A 16,770-nucleotide genomic window follows, 5' to 3' on the forward strand; every position below is an offset into this window, starting at 1 on the left:
CGGCGACTCGGTCTCGACGTTCACATTTCATACATCAAAATTAGATTACACGATTTATCAAAAAAATCACCAACTGCTGTAGCCCTGCTTGACTGTGAAAAATCAATTGCATACCTCTGGAGGAAGTCCCAGTGTCCATAACTCGTGGTTTAATAATTAATTATTCCTTATTTTTTTGTCCGTCGTCCATCGTTCGTTGGGGACGCATCGGAGGGTGAAAACCGTCGACTTGGAGGTTTCTAGAAGTGAGAAAGAAGACGAACAAACGACACAGTACTCTGGGAGTACGCGATAGTGCCGTGCTAAGAAGTTACCCGGGTTCCCTTCGACGCGGGGGCATTTATTTTTCGGTTATATAGACACGTATGTACATCATTTAACCAGCTCATTATATCTTCCATTCACACTTGTGTGGTTACTTTAATTCAATTACATCAAATTATTCTCAACCAATTGTTTCCCGGCTAGATACTGCCTGAATCCAAATGATCGGCGTTCTCGGTCATCAGTAATAGTCTTTTTTTTCTCCTTTGTTTGTCAAAGATACTGCAGAGATAATTGCTCCAGTGTTCTTTCTTTTACGAATTTTGGGGATTCTGTTGGAAATCCAGAGACTTCATCTGTGCATAAGTTTGTATTGATTGATTAAAAAAAAGCTACGTACGAGTCATTGAGATTTATTTTTCTCTTTATTTCGGTGAGGTCATGTCTCCAATTTATTGCTCCTCGGATGATTTATTTTTTTAGTGGATTTTGTTTTCTTATTTTTTTTTTATCCTCACCGATGGGGAGCACTTTTTGCCCCATTTTCTTTTTTCTTTGTTCTGGTTGGCCTGTCAATGTCAGCGGTTGAATGAACGGTAAAGTGGCCCTCAGGATGTTGGTTAAGTTTTTGGGTTGTGATTATTCGGATACTGGAGCAATTGGTTGAAGGATTTTCAATGTAGTTGGTTGTTGGATTGATTTGTTGTCGTTTGTAGAATATTCAATGAAATAATGGCTGGGTTGCCAAGGCGGATTATCAAAGAAACACAGAGACTGATGCAAGAGCCTGTACCTGGTATCAGTGCTATACCAGATGATACGAATGCTAGATATTTTCACGTTATCGTCACTGGGCCTGAAGACTCACCATTCGAGGGTGGACTGTTTAAACTCGAATTGTTCTTACCTGAGGATTATCCCATGTCTGCGCCAAAAGTTAGATTTATTACAAAGATCTACCATCCGAATATCGACAGGTAATTATGCAGTGGAAGTAATCCTTTAAAAAAAATCATATTATCCGTATAACGAGAAATAAACGAATTGAAATTGATTGAAGAATACGTTGGTAAATTTTCAATATGAAAATGTACAATATTTAGAGAAATGGTAATGGAAATGGTAATGAAAAAAATATATATATACATATTATTGAATGTTTAGACTCGGAAGAATCTGTCTGGACATTCTCAAAGATAAATGGAGCCCGGCACTTCAAATAAGAACGGTACTGCTATCAATACAAGCACTTTTGAGTGCCCCAAATCCGGATGATCCATTGGCGAACGATGTCGCTGAATTATGGAAAGTCAATGAGAGCGAGGCGATACGTAATGCCAAAGAATGGACTCGCAGATACGCTATGGACAACTGATCTCAGTCGAGGTTGATAAGTCAGCTAATGCGTTGCCCAGTCCACTCAGACACTTCGAATTATAATCCTCCTGGCACACTGGCGACGTTTCATACACCCGTGTCCACAATTTTGCTATGCAAATAATAAAATAACAACAATAATAATAAAACACCGTTTTTTGTAAAGAATTTAAAGAGAAAAAAAAAACCATAAAAATTGATAAAATTTGGGTCTGTATTTTTTACGTGTGCCTGGGAGTTAAAAATATTTCGCACCGTTTAAAAATGGAAGATAAATGCTAAAACTCATTCGTTCGGTCAGAGGAGAGTCTCTTGGGGATTAAATTTAACCAATGGAAGTTCATTGATTTTATTTATCTAGTTACATTGAAAATACGTATCTAGCATCGATGATACGTGATAGTGGACGCAAAGTGGAGATAATTTGAAAAAATTCACTGGAATAATCTTATTCAATTAAGTTCTCTCTGTCTCTCTCTCTCTCTCTTGAAATGTAGATATTTAATCGGGTGGTGATGAGTATGTTGAACGCCCTAATGTGCTGTGCAATGCAGCACCCCTATTCCACATTTACGAATAAGTGAAAAATCATAACAAAATTTTCAATTGACATTACAACTCGATGCATTTGATCCATTGGAAAACAAATTCGATGTGGTGTACAGTATTAAGAATATAAAGTGAACAGAAAACATTCAAATGTGCTTATCAATGTACCCAAAAATTACAAAGAAAAGAAGAAAAAAAAAACAAAAGCAGAATTCAATACTAATGTGACTTCAACTTCCTCTTAATTCTTCTCATTGATTTCCTTTCAGCTCGCGATTAGTTTTCAAAATCCAACACTCATTCCCATTTACTCTTCGAATTGTACATAGTCGACGAATAGCCTAGCAGCTTTGGATAGATAGATATATTTTTAAAATATCATTTAAAAAGTCAAGTTGAAGCATCAGATCGATGAAATATCAATTCTATAGTTACCGAGTGGATTGTAATTCGAACAGATAAGGCTTTCCCTTGAGATTATCACTTATGAAAACGCCTGACATGATGTTGTATTTATAAAAATATGAAACAATTTGAAAAGGCATAAAAAACGTAATAAATGTCATTTGTACTAGATTAATTTGTATTAGAGTAAATTTTGGCGGATTTTCCTTGGAAAATACAATGTGGTTAACCTGACATTAATAATCCTTCCGTTTATTCCATCAAACCAACGAAAGATCAGTGGGCAACGAAAGAAAAATGAAAACAATTTGGACTATCGGTTTTTGAATTCAAAATTACAGTTTATTGTTATCTTTGTGTGGACTAGTATAATAGTTATTACCATATACACATTCAATAGCTCACTGATAATTTAACTTACAGTATATACCACTCACAAACATTGATAAAGATAGTCGTGATGATTTTTTTTTAAATATATTTTTTTTTTGTCAATTATATTTCACTTTTTTTTCAGCGTGCCTTTTCACGACTCCCAAGCTACAACGGGCAAGCTCTAGCGTCATAATAGGATTAATTTCTTAATTTATACCGTTTTTTGTCCCATTCAATTATTTATAACGTTCAATTTATTCCGAGACACTCCTCGAGTTGTCGGCAGACATTCCTGCTTGCAATTCCCATCAGCTTTTTTTAAATAAACAAGTGGAAAGAAAAGAGAACAGTTGATCGAAATCTTGCCTCTAACACATTTTACACGTAATTAGTTCAAGTACATTACAAGTTCATTTGCTTGTCAGTGTTTTTGTTTACATCCTTCATGTCCTAGTCTCTGATCCTAGCAATTATTAACAGCCGACTATTATTTATTTCTCATCTAAGATGGAGTGGTGAATATTGAAGGCGAGTCTCTCAAAACTCCGATATTCATCCGCCATTGAGTCAACATGATGTAAAAAAATGCTTTATTCTTTCTTCTAGCCATATATATTCCCTCCATTATTCTCCCTCATGTGAATTGATAATCTCGAAAGAATGAGAATTATCTAAAAAGAAATTCATAAAGAGAAGATACTCATTATCTACAGGTTGAATTTCTCCGAGATTGATGACAAAAATCGGATGATAATTACTGGACTCTGTCGAGTTCAGGGATAGTAAGGATGATTCAAGCGATGAAATCATAATATCGTGACATTGAGGAGAGTGAATATAGATATTTGCGCCCAATAATACAGCGAAGCAATATCATTCGAGATTTTTCTTTAATGGCATCGTGGATTCATCGTAGCAAACAAAAGCTTATAAATCATTCTCAGAATTTCAGTCGGGGTGGCTAGAACAGTCGAGTATTTTCATTCTTACTGGTTCCTCGTTTATTTTAAATTGAAAACTATAATATACTTTTCACCTTACCCTTTAATGACTAGATAAGTTTTTGAACTTGTTAGCCACCCAATATAACATCTCGTTTGATCCCATACCACACACTCTGATCTATTCCAATTCTCATCGAGGATATGAATTAAAAATCTCTACATTATTCTCTCTAATCGATAATTCTTGCTGTTTCCCCAATTACGTAGAGAACAATTCATAATAATTCATTGAAATAAATGTCTGATATTTTCTTTTGAATCAGGATCATTGATTTCGATCTACATGAGCGTTATTTACCTAAAAGAGCAGCATCAGATACAAATGAATATTATTCTCCCACAGAATTCAATCTGAATGACTCTTTTCGATATATCAGTCTGTTGAGTGTTGTTTAGATCGAAATAAAATAAAAAATTCATAACACTCGTGACTGCTTACAGTTATTCCGCGACGAAATTTAACGAGCTTTCAAGTGAATTGGAAGCTCAAGTGGTGATAAAATGAAGAGAACACATTTAAGGGATCGAAATGTACGTTGTCTTAATATTCTTCTCATGCTCCTCTAAATATCACGTTATTTGTCATGAGGCATATAAATTCAAAATTACAGATTACACAATATACTTGTCATTTTACACGAATTCATCTGCTTTTTCAGTAAAAATCAACAGAGTTGGGCACCATAATATTCTTGTTATCCCCAAGCAAACTTTCTTAGCTTATATAGAAGTTAAAGGAATGTGTAGATTCATCGAGCTTTTTCATGTTCAAGGACTGGGAATAGAGTCATTCTTTTTAGAAATACTTTGACTACATAATTTGTCATTAAATCCGTAATATACACGATTTCATTTGTTATATTATCTGTTAGCCCTGCTCAAGAACTTGAAATGAGCTTGTTTGTGCTATTTATAATAGTGTGCATTGAATTTATCTATCATCTTCCTTGGCGTATTTTTCTCGTCAATGTGAATCTCTATAGCAGTTTGTGTTTTAAATCGTCAATTGGACTTTCCATTGCAGTCGAATAATAAATATCATTGCAAAGCTCTTCTCCTTAATTCTTGTATTGAGCCAAACTGAGCATTTGCTCTAATTTACATTTGAAACCTAGCGTTACAAGCCTATCAAATGCACTAAAATATTCATTATCCAGATATTCCAGAAACTGCCATAGAAAATCCCATCTGCGTCCTGATAAAATGTATTTATATTATGTATATGTATAATATATATATATATATATTATATATATTTCATATTTATATATTTATAGATAGACTTCTTCTATGATAATTATATAAATAATGCTTCAGATTAAATACTTAGTTAACGTATCTGCATTGTTCTCTCTTTATGTATTATTCCGTACGTTTTAGGGTCTTAGGATCACGCGATTGTTTATCATTTGGAACAAATCTTTACCGTGGGGTAGGAGTGGATATAGTAGTGGATGGCGGATCGTATTGTCTGTTCACTACGTTAAATCGTCAGTTTACCGACAATTTACTCCATTAACATGTTTTGGTTTAATTCTATTTGTTTCTCTCCTGTCATTTTATTTTATATGTACACTGGGGACTCTTGACCCGTCAGTAGCCTGAACATTGATGTTGGCATTGTCTTCATGAGAATCTGAAATCAGAAAGATCATTTTTTTTTTTAAATTGAATCGTTAACCAGAAATTTGTCCAGACGTTTACCCTCATCCCACGAAATTATTAATTCCTCACCTCTCCAACTGACGTAGCAAGAAGATTGACTATCTTTTCATGGGGCACAGCTACAACACTCTGATTGTTAATCTCAATTATCCTGTGGCCAACTCGTACACCGCCTCTCTCAGCAATTCCACCCCTCAACAAACTACAAATAACACCATTCTGTACACTAAATCCAAGCTGATATTTGGTGTCTGGCCTCTTTATCTTGACCTCAACCACAGGTGCACAAGGTACAACAGTCAGTTTAACAACTGTCTGATTTTTAGAATTCTTTATGTAAGTCTGACACGTGGAGAGTGGCAGACCAACGAGAGATACACCATTGATAGCAATAATCTGATCACCAATGTTCAACTGACCGCAGCGTGCCGCTGCTCCAGCGGGTGCCAAATTGGCGATAACAACTGTTGGCAGCATCGAACCCCATCCCGACTCGACAATAACAACTCCTAATATTTCTCCCTTGGCCTTGGGCACAACAACTTCCTTCTGCATCTCCTTCTTGGCAAACATCTGCAACTCGTCACCAAATATCTCCTGGGAGTTCAGCACCTCCTGGTAGTCCATTTCCTTGACAAAACTGTGATCCTCTATTCCATTGGCTTTTAGAAATTCCATATAAGCAACTTGAAATGCCTGGCCAATACTCTGGGCAATAAACTGGGCCTCTTCACTTTCAAATACGTGACATATCATCTTTGGCGTTCTATTTATCTTCGGTGCTTCTTCCATTTCGTGAGGGACAAATCGTCTGCGTGCCATGAGTACCACCAGATCACCGATATCAGCAATATATGATATTGTTCTCAATGCATGGTCCATCATAATTTCCTTGAGATCAGTGTTGAGGACCATTATTTTTTCAGTTGATATGAAGAGATCCACTTCTGTGCTCGGCTGGGTCTCACCGTCTGGTGCCTGCAATATTTTTTTATTCAGAAAAAAAAATTCATCTCCTTCCCTACGATGCACTTCATTAAATCATACAATTTACTCACCAGTGCCTAAATCAATAGAAGCAGCATGTAAGCGAGTTATGAGTTAGTACGGAGCTTCAATGAGTTTATGTACCTTTTATCAACTATTACAATGATCAGATCAGAGGAATAATGCGTTAATAATCAAATTATTCGTAAATTAATCAACTAAATTATAATTAACGTAACTAAACTTATGGGTAGTTCGTGGAGATGACTGATATTCATCGAGGAAAATTATGATGTATTTCCTTGGAGCGATTTGTACCTTCAACTGAATCGAATTTTTTTTTTCTGTACTGCAAACCGTTTTCAAATCAAATTGATTAAAAAGCCGTAATGCAGAAAAATTTTCATCAAGTAACAACATTCATTTACAACACCAAGGCGTAAACGGGGTGCAGTCATAAAAATCCTGAGAAAATTGTGACGAATAACGAGATAATCCTAAATATAATATATCAGTGTCATTATATAGCACTTGAACTCGGTTTGCAGCATAATAAACAATAAAGGGCGAAAAGAAAAGATCAAGTTTCGATAGAGTAATTGAAAGTCATGCTAAACCAAATATAACGATTGAAACAAGCATTTAAAAAAAAAGGAAAGAGAGAGAGAGAGAGAGAGAGAGAGAGAGAGAGAGAAAGAGAGGACGAGACTCGAAGCCACGACAGTGTTAAAAAAATATCAATTATCGGAAGGAAATCGAAAAATGTCTCCTGTTGTCGAAAATTCATTGATTCAATAATTTTGATAATTTGAAGAAAAAAAGAATTGTTTCTGTTTTTTTTTTTAAAGGGGAGTGAGGGGCGGACCTTGATTTTAGTGACAGCCTCCTCGACCATGTGCTTCTTAAGGCGTTTACGCCGTTTTCTTCCCCCTTCCTCTTCCACCTCGACCGAACCGAGAAAATGTAGCCTGAAAACGGTGGTAGGACCAAGCTGTTGGCCGCCGATTGGGACAGCCAGTTTATTTCTCTCCTTTTGGTTGTCCAACGGATGTTGTTGTTCTGGCTGTACCCCACCGGCGACACTGCCTATGAGCTCCTCACTCGAGTCACAATCCTCATCTTCAATGCTTCCTTGTGATGCAACACTGCAGCGCCCATAGCCATGCTGGCCTGGACCATAGTTTAATAGAGTTGACTGCATTGGGACTGGCTCATCCTTCGTTATTGTCATTCGTCAATAGGTGATGGTATCGATCAGTTGATATCGCGCGAAGGGCCAAACAGAACAAACAAACAGAAAGGCTCGGCTAGTTGTCAACAATGCCAATAGCAAACCACCAAATAAGGGTGCCAATTAGCTAATGCTCTCGTCACTCTTCCCATGGATTTTTACATTAACTTTAGGAGTCTGAGACAATGCCCTTGCGAGTATCAACCATTCAATCGACAAATTATTCAGCTTTTGCAGCAGCGTTAAGGAAATAAATTCAAGCCGGTGTTTGTTACTCAGACTTCCTAATTTCATTTTCAAATGTTATTCAATGGGGGAAAAACACTTTGATTGCCACTGGAGCTCAACGAGAAGCAATCAAAGATACATTCACCAATAACTGGGGGACTTTATTTTGTTTTCTTCTTTTTTTTTTGTTGAGTAGATGACATACATTTTGAGATTTAGAAACTTTCACGGGGACGGCAAGGCAGCGTGCAAGCTTGGACTTGTATTCTCACAAACGAAACTTTTCCAATTATTGATTCTAGCCAATCGTTCGGAGAATAAAACTGAGAAAAAAGTTGTCCGTCTATTTTACTTTCATCACCATGCTTGCAAAATAATTCGCACGACCTTTTATTCTCAATTTATTTTCTGTTAATTCACGTATCGTACTACAATTGAAAATTTTCCATCAACATTCGATGATAAATATTACATAGCTCCTGGCACAATGCAAATTAAATTCAAATACCGAGGGGAACAACAATGCTGTTGCATCAAAGCTACGTTAATTTACCTAAATTAACTTCTTCACACAGGCAAATTAGGAGATCAATGTAAATATTGAAATTTCACTTTTGTCTCTCATGCCTATCTAATTTCTTTCAAATTCAAATAAACGACGTCATTAACAAAACGTGTGTGTGCGTATTCGAAAGCTTTGGTGGTCGAATAATGTCAAACTACGAGAAGAAGCCTAACTAACTGGCAGGCAGACGATTCGTCAATAGCAATAACCAATAATCAAGTCAAACGAGCCAAACATCCAACAGACATAACTCAAATTATATCCAAATAATGAATAACAAATTAACACTGAGAAGATGACAGTGTTCGGTGGTCGGGTGGTGTTTTTTAAATATATATATTTTTTTATTCGTGATGTGAGGAAGGGGGTCGCTACACTGGAACATACAGGCCTCTTTGCATAACGGCCATCCCACAATTAATAATTTTATACCAGTTGTCGAAATAACTCGACAATAATCACAAATGAGCTAGTGCGTTCGAAATCGGAATAAATTAATAATCACTCAGCGTGGCTCCGTATTGTCTCATTATTCAGAAAGTTCATCTAATGCACTAATCAACGAAACTAACTCAATTAATCTTAATCTAATAAAAATTATGAAAGAGCTTTAATAAACTACCGCTGAGATGATACATCTCCTCTAAACACTGTCCGAATAATATTTTTAAGCAATATTTTTGGTTGCGATTTCTTGAGGTAATATTTTTCGTTGTGTTATTTTGATAGGTAAACCTTATCATCATCTTCCATCAACTCTATTATTTAAAACTAGTAAATACTTTGTCATGATTAAACATAAATATTTAAATAGGTATAGAAGCATTCGTAACATGCCACGGTTTATGCTTTCCCATCAATATTAATTACCAATTGTCCCCCCGATGTAAATAATCATTCGCGATAAATGAGAAGATATTATGTACAACAGTAGCGGTTACGGTTCAATGAGTGAATTCCGATTAAACGTGTTATCCACAGAGATGAACATAAAATTAATGAACAGGGAGATGAAAACTACTCTTTACCCATTGATCGATAATTTTGCCTCGATTAATAAATTCAACTACAGATATCCCATTGAGTGTAATCGAAAATGGCAAATTATAATACACTTGCCCTGTCAAGATTGAATATATTGTTTTATCGTCATGTCGACATCATACCTTTATCCTGGACACAGCCTCCTCTGCCTGGCACATCCTGGTGGACTTGGTGGGTTGTCCCTCGCAGACGAGCTGCGTTGATCCGAGGTATCTCGCTCGAAAGAGAACACCCTCGATGAGAACTGAGGGATCATCCAGGAGTCCTGCAAGTGGCACACAGACACGGGTTTTACTCTCAATATTCTCAGCATCTTTAATTAATGTTCCAAATGTTATGACGTAGTCCGTCGACGCTCGAAAGAGCTTAACTACGCTCTCGGCGTCCTGAATAACACCTGGCCACTCAATGTCAGTCATTACTATACGCTATCGTTAGAATTTAGTCACATTGACGAGAAAATTTCTTATCGCTCTGGGAGATACTGCATTAACTGTCTAAACTTTCGTATCTATATCGAAACTAATCGCTTTATGATGGGGAATTGATAAAGCCGTCAATTCCTCTTGTGATGGCTATTCAAACTATTGACATAACAGAGTGAGAGAGCTATTGAAATCAATTCATCGAGTTTAGAAGCCAAAGAAGGACGTGCATTATGATGCTCAGGGGGGGGATACGAATTTTCTATGCATTCCGAGTTGAGCTCTTTTAGTTTAGGCATGAGACATCATTATTTTTCCGTTTCACTCTGTCAGTATTTCCTTACGACACGTGTGATTTGTGACGTATGTGATGAAGATAATTGATCGATATCTTAATTGACGAGCAGATGGTTTTCCCAACGTTCAGTGGAGGTCAACTTTATCCGTGAAGTACAATGCGAGATAATTATTTCGTAGGTAATTTTGTATTTTATTAATTTATCTAGCATATTTCTTCACTAGGCCGTTGGGGACTTTTCCAGTGATTATGGGACGAAGCCGAGAAATGTAAACAGAATTGTCAGAATATACTACTTGGGCGGAGTGACTCACGGACTGAGTGGTAAAAAATTTATTTTCCAACTCAGATAATTTCGAAAGTGAATTATAGTTTTTAGAAAATACTCACCACGTGTTAATGTCGATTGAGACAATATTTCCAAAGGCGTAGGCATTATTGGGGAATTGAAAACGAAAATATTAGCTTGAGTTAGAAATCGATACATGCATGATTGGGCATATCGATACTTGAAACATGAAGAAATTACCTTCCTTGTTCCTACTCTTTTTCTTCCCATCTTTATCCTGGAATAAACACAGAATTCATTGACGATTTTTCATTATTCGATATCTCACGACTAAAGTTGAGAAATAGATCTCAAGAATTGAAAGCAAAAAAAAAATGCCACGTGCAAACATTGTAAAATTAATCGTAGAGGAGATAGTGAGTGTCATGCAGAGGAGTGTGCACTGCACTGTAAAGCAGATGTGATATGGAAGGTAGAATCAATCTCGAGGGTCTAACAGACGTTAGGTAATCGGTTTCTCGATATGTTTGAGATGCACGAGTCCATTTAGACTCTGAAGCGACAAATTATGGTGAGAAAATCGTGCCCTGATGAGGAATATAAAGTCTTCTAAAGGAGTATAACAAATTCTTGTGTAAATAATCCGACATGTTTATCATTGAAACATGCCAAAATATAAGCCGAAATGGAAACTAGTCTAGTTGATAGAAAAAATATATCAGTGAAATGATAAAATAATTGTAATAACATCGAGAGGATGTAGAAGAAAAATCTATGAAAAATAAGGAAATTGCAAAGGTTGTGTGGCACCTTTTTCACCTTTCCGCTGGACTCCTTGAGGCTCTGGGTGGGCGAGGGAGAATTTTTAACCGGGGTCTTCTGGGGACTCGTCGTTATTTTCGTGGGTGATGTTGTATCACGCTCATTCGAGGGCGATTGTATAACCGTTACAATAGGTGGTGGAGACATTGAGGATGAGGTTGAGGGTAGTGGTTCAGGTGGAGTTAAAGCCTCTAATGGAGCTACACTCAAGGCTTTTGGTGGGGTTTGTTTTGGTGTTACGATTTTCGTATTCATTGATGGTAGCATTGTCCTAGTTTTAGGCTTCCGCCACCCCTGCATCAACATCAAATGACCATAAAAATGATTAATTCCGTGGTTAACAGCAAAATCACTGGCACGAAACTACGTGCGTGTTACGAGGAAAAGTATGTGCACCCAATTACCAAAAGAATTTTTTTATAAGAGAGTAATGAGTTAGGTTGGTTTATATTTATTATTGACATACCTTGTCGTCATAAAATCCTTGATCATCCGTTCTCTGTTGTCCCAGAAGTCTGTCTGTCTCGAGATCAGTGTCAGCCTCCTCCTCGTCGACGACTTCCTCCACTTCCACTTCATTATCGTCCTCACCCCTACGCGCCTCGGAGTCTTCACTGTTACTCTCTGTGCACATCCTCCGCCTGCCATCCAACATACTAAAATTTAGTTAGATATTTGAGGATTAAATCTCGTAGTCGAGTGGAATAGGTGCTTAAGGCATTCAGGAGGAGGCACATAACCTCAGGAACTTTTCAGCAGAATTGATTTCTCGAATACTTGAAAGAGTTGGATGGTGAGAATAAAAAGAGCTTCATATCCCACTCAACCAAGGTCGTTGAAAGAGAAATAAAGAAGGCCCATGATTTAAAATCATTACCTTGGAATCCATATAGGTGAGACATTGGGCTCAGGTGGATCCTCCGAGGGTGATTTAACTGGTAATGTCTTGGTCTTTTGCAGGGCCATTCTAATGTCCTTGATTGCAGCCTCAACTTCACCACCAATTTCAAGGTTCATTGTCTGCCTGCCCTGAGGTGCAGGCGGTGGTGGTGTCCCCAATGGATCCAGACCATCAAGATGGAGTTCATTCGTCTCGTAAGAATTCTCTTTCTGGGCTATAAATAAATCTGGTGACGTCGCTTTAAGTGTCTGAAGTATATCTTTCGTTACATTGAGACTGCTGTCCTTTCCAGTTTCAATATCACCACCCAGTATATCATTTCTCGTTCTTTGAATAATTTCCTTCTCAATTTCATTGATCTGTCTCTTCATCAGCATCACTGTGGGATTATTGTTATCAGTATCACTGGCATGCCCACTCGATAAACCATCCTCGAGTACTGGCATGCTTGTATATATTCTCAGTGAGTCGGAGTTGTTACCGAGATCCCCAACAGATCCCAGTAAGCCACTAGCTGGCAATAACTCGTTGTCCATCATCATGAGGGACATTTCACTATCCAAATCCCCACAATTGCTATCGCAGTCTGTTGTCTCTGGGCTGAGGGTAAAATTACGTGAATGTCCAACCTGAAGGCCAACTTCGGTCTCACCCAGATCACCACTGCTACCGGTACCCACTGAGAGGTCTAAAAAATTATTCTCATGCTCTGTTGTCTGCAAGGAAAAATAAAAATCTAAGATAATTATCCAGTTGTTGGGATAAATAAAGATTTCCTCGAGTTACACAGGATAACTTACAGATTGAGGATAATCAGATCGCTGCTTCTTGGGTGATTCATGTACCATAACCTCCTCAGTATTGGGTAATCCACTGGCTAGACGTTGTCCAACGTAGGAGCTTCCCCCTTGTCGTCGAAGTTCATAGTCCAGATCCTCGATAACAAAAGGAGAATAATGTAGTTTTAAAAAATTAACCAACTCAACAACTGAATGAGTGAAGTTGAAGGATTCAATCCCCAACTCTGTGTATTCTAATTGAATTTACCTGGAAGGGGAATGTCTCTCCATTGTTTTCCTTCTCTTCGTTGGGTGGTGGACACTTGAAGAATTCCTCTAGGACCTTACGTGTCTCCGAGAACTCGTAGAGATAATCGAAAGTACTGCCACCAGGTGTAACAAGACTAGACAGATTATCAGAGCTGAGAAATGATGGCTTGAGGAAATCCTCCTCCTCTTCTTCTTCTTCCTCTTCGGGCTCTGGTGTCTGTGATTGTGGCTCAAGTTGTGGTATCTCCTCTACCGTTGGTGATACCACTAGAGTACTACTTATCTCATTGGGAGGACTCGATGTTTCAAATAATATTTCAGTCGTATCCTCTTTCGTATTTGAAAGATAATCAGTCTCCTTGTCCTTCTGATTTGGCGTTGTTGGTAATATTCTCTGGGGAAAACCTGGCCTAGGTGTCATGTACATTGATGGTGATGATAATAAACTCGGTAATCGTGAATTTTCACGTACACCATAACGACGTGGACTACCCGAATACTGGGCTATCGGTAATTCACCGATTACTCTAGCAACTTTGTGATTACGTTCTGGTGATGGTGAATTTGCTTCACAGTCACTTGCTGGCGTTATTACCTGGCAAAGTGAGTAGATATATTAGACAAGATAACTCGAGTGTAATGCAAGTGAGTTTCGTTTTTGCATACATTAAGTTTAAAGACTGTGTTTTTGAATTTAAATGAGGGTGCTAACGAGTGTCGTATGCATTTGCTGGCAGCTGCAACAGTTATGTAAAATTCTAAATCGTGCACATGTTTGCTGGTGGGTAGAGAGTGGCAGCCTTTGCTCTGGCAAGAATGAAAGGAGAAAAGTATCTTCAATAAATGGTAAGAGAAATTTGTAGAAATTTCAATACTTCTCGGGAGGTGAGAGGAGCTCCCTAATTTTTCAAGCAGTGTTAAAAATTCTACTGGATCTCTGCATTTTTCAGAAGTGGGGAGACGCTTTAAACGAGACTAAACTTGTTTCGGGGAAAAAAAAAAAACAAGTCTTTAAAGTTTAGCGTGCAGGAGAAGAAGTTGATGTTTAAGTTGAAGTGGAAGGCGCAGTGGACGCAGGAGGGAAAGATCTGGATGGCCTCACCTTAAAGAAGTCTGAAGTATTTCTAGGATAAGTTGAGGTGGGGCTCGGAGTACTTCCAACACTGGACTCCAACGGCTCCGAAGGGATCCTCCGGACATCCTCCTGCTCCGAGTTCAAAGAGGTATTAATCACCTGCTGAGCATTCGTCGTACCCAAGTCCAATCTCAATCCCTGCCAATTGTCATCGATATCATCGAATACAACGACCTCCCCATCACTCACAATAGCCATACTTCTTGCTGGTGTCGTATGATTAGACTGATAATCTACACAATTCTTCGGCAATCCATAATCCAAATCGGTAATACTTTTCGGCACGGTATACTCTACATTATTACTATTTAGAACCGAGTCATAGTTTATAATACGATTGCTTCGCGCAGCCTTTGGTGAATCATAATCCAGAATGGATTTTGTTGTGTTACGTCGTACTGAATGCACTTCGGATGAGAATACTGTCTCTGTTACTTCACGATTTGAACGTTGTCTGCGTGCCTCGCCACACCTTTAAATTTAAATTCAGAGGGTATTTATGGGTATGAGAGTATGCGAATAATTCATGCTAATACTTCATTTTTTCGGGCCCCCCAAATTTTCAGTCATTAAATTCATCTTAATGAAATTTTCTTAAAACAGTGCATTGTCATCCAATCAAATTACTTCTGCAAAATTACACTAACTGTCAGAGTATCACATATTAACTGTCAAAATAGTCTAATTGGATTGAATAAAGTGCACTGTTTTTTAATTCAGTCAGGGCAATGGTTCATTTATCGTAGTTATATTTTACCAGAAGAAGAGAAATTGCGGAATGATTAATAATCGTAAGAGTACCTGCTCCTAAGTTCCCAAACACTCTGCCTGTTGGGTGATTTACTATTCTTCTTGACAGTCAACTTATTATCTGTCTGCGAATCATCATTAGGCACGGACTTTGATGAGGTCAAAAAACGAGGCTTCCTAGCAGCAACTTTACCTCTACTCTGTGAGAATACTTCCCTTCCACCAGCAATTTCGATAATCCTGTCCCCACAAACATAAACTACTTGATTATCTCATCACAAAGTCATCCAACAGAAATTATTATTCTGACACAACGGATTCAAATGACTCCATACGTTTGAGTTGGCATGTTGTTTTTTTTCTCTTGCTTTGTTTTTAACCACTGACCAACCACTTGTTAATATGAGTCTTATAATTCGGAGACTAACCTTCAAAACTGCGGTATTTTCTCGAGATATGGTACAATTTTTCAGTGGTAAAAATTCACCTTTAAACTATGTTTACGTATAAAAGGGGGAAAAAATGATGTATTTTGATTAAGATTAAATCATAGATTGTTGATGTGGCTGCGCTCGGTCTTCATTCAGACTGCAGTAAAAAGAGATGCAGAAATTCCAGTCAATTCACCGCTTGATTGCGCTGCAATCGACTTCCGTTTCATTCTCACTTTACTCTCAAAATGAAATTTATGTATTTCTCGTATTCGAGTATCGATAAAAATGAAAAATGTTCTCTAGAGGACACCTTGAACTTACGGATCAGTTTTCACAGACTATATCAAGACCATCTGATTGCCACATGCAACCGCCAACCCAAGTTTTATTTCTACTCTCTCCTATATTTTTATATTCATATTTATAAATGATAATTAATTTTATCATAAGTTTGTGAAATAACAAGTGAAAAATCTCACCGAGAATCGCGCAGTTTATAACTCCTGTCCCCTTTAGCTGATGTGAGAATGTAGACTGGTCCCTCCTCGGGTCCACTGTCATCATCCTGTTGGGACTGTCCCTGATGATCACTCCCCCCGATGCTCCCATAATTGTGTGCATCCTCACTCCGACCAGACGCTGACGACGAGGAACTGGAAGACGTTTGCTTGGCAGACGTAACAGTTTGCTGATTGACCTGTAACTGCGGATTCTGTCCTGTCTGACCCTCGAAACCCGGCATCACGCCAGCCGTCCTACGGGACACCGAACCTGTTTTTTTCCTTCGACTCGTCCCTCGTTTTCTACACCTACGGACGCAACTTGGTATACTATACTAAAAATACTCAAAATAAACAGGAAGTAATATCAAATAAACTCAACAAATAATAGATTCTTTGATAATAATTATCCCAAGAGTAACATCATAGGAAGCTAAAGGGATCTCTTGGAGATAGCAATTATGTGATTTGCA

General features: G+C 37.8%; 2 protein-coding genes and 1 long non-coding RNA gene across 12 annotated transcripts; 2 read left to right on the top strand and 1 right to left on the bottom strand.

The window, feature by feature from the left end:
- The first annotated feature begins 50 nt into the window (after positions 1-50).
- LOC105263693 (ubiquitin-conjugating enzyme E2 N) lies at positions 51-2,755 on the top strand. 3 transcript variants are annotated; one of them, XM_011300071.1, is made up of 4 exons: positions 51-363; positions 544-630; positions 981-1,241; positions 1,429-2,755. In XM_011300071.1, exons 3-4 carry the CDS (start codon positions 997-999, stop codon positions 1,637-1,639), a joined length of 456 nt encoding a protein of 151 aa, XP_011298373.1. In that variant the 5' UTR covers positions 51-363; positions 544-630; positions 981-996; the 3' UTR covers positions 1,640-2,755. The 3 variants fall into 3 exon arrangements, with proteins under 3 accessions (XP_011298373.1, XP_011298372.1, XP_011298371.1); XM_011300070.1 differs by lacking the exon at positions 544-630 and having other exon boundaries at positions 53-363; XM_011300069.1 differs by lacking the exons at positions 51-363; positions 544-630 and adding an exon at positions 407-508.
- LOC105263692 (uncharacterized) lies at positions 2,117-16,758 on the bottom strand. 8 transcript variants are annotated; one of them, XM_011300061.1, is made up of 14 exons: positions 16,277-16,758; positions 15,415-15,603; positions 14,581-15,085; positions 13,477-14,073; positions 13,230-13,364; positions 12,406-13,145; positions 11,995-12,169; positions 11,517-11,822; positions 10,947-10,983; positions 9,817-9,959; positions 7,492-7,842; positions 6,698-6,703; positions 5,709-6,617; positions 2,117-5,610 (listed from the first exon to the last, which is right to left on the bottom strand). In XM_011300061.1, the coding sequence occupies exons 1-14, from the start codon at positions 16,537-16,539 to the stop codon at positions 5,539-5,541; spliced, it is 4,428 nt and encodes a 1,475-aa protein (XP_011298363.1). In that variant the 5' UTR covers positions 16,540-16,758; the 3' UTR covers positions 2,117-5,538. The 8 variants fall into 8 exon arrangements, with proteins under 8 accessions (XP_011298363.1, XP_011298364.1, XP_011298362.1 ...); XM_011300062.1 differs by having other exon boundaries at positions 9,817-9,938; positions 11,995-12,184; XM_011300060.1 differs by having other exon boundaries at positions 11,995-12,184.
- Positions 14,084-14,470, top strand: LOC105263690 (uncharacterized). The gene is made up of 2 exons (XR_891917.1): positions 14,084-14,324; positions 14,429-14,470. It is a non-coding gene; the product is annotated as an uncharacterized lncRNA (long non-coding RNA).
- Positions 16,759-16,770: the final 12 nt, after the last annotated feature.

Source organism: Fopius arisanus, unplaced genomic scaffold, assembly GCF_000806365.1.
Source record: "Fopius arisanus strain USDA-PBARC FA_bdor unplaced genomic scaffold, ASM80636v1 scaffold00016, whole genome shotgun sequence".
Lineage (NCBI taxonomy): Eukaryota > Metazoa > Arthropoda > Insecta > Hymenoptera > Braconidae > Fopius > Fopius arisanus.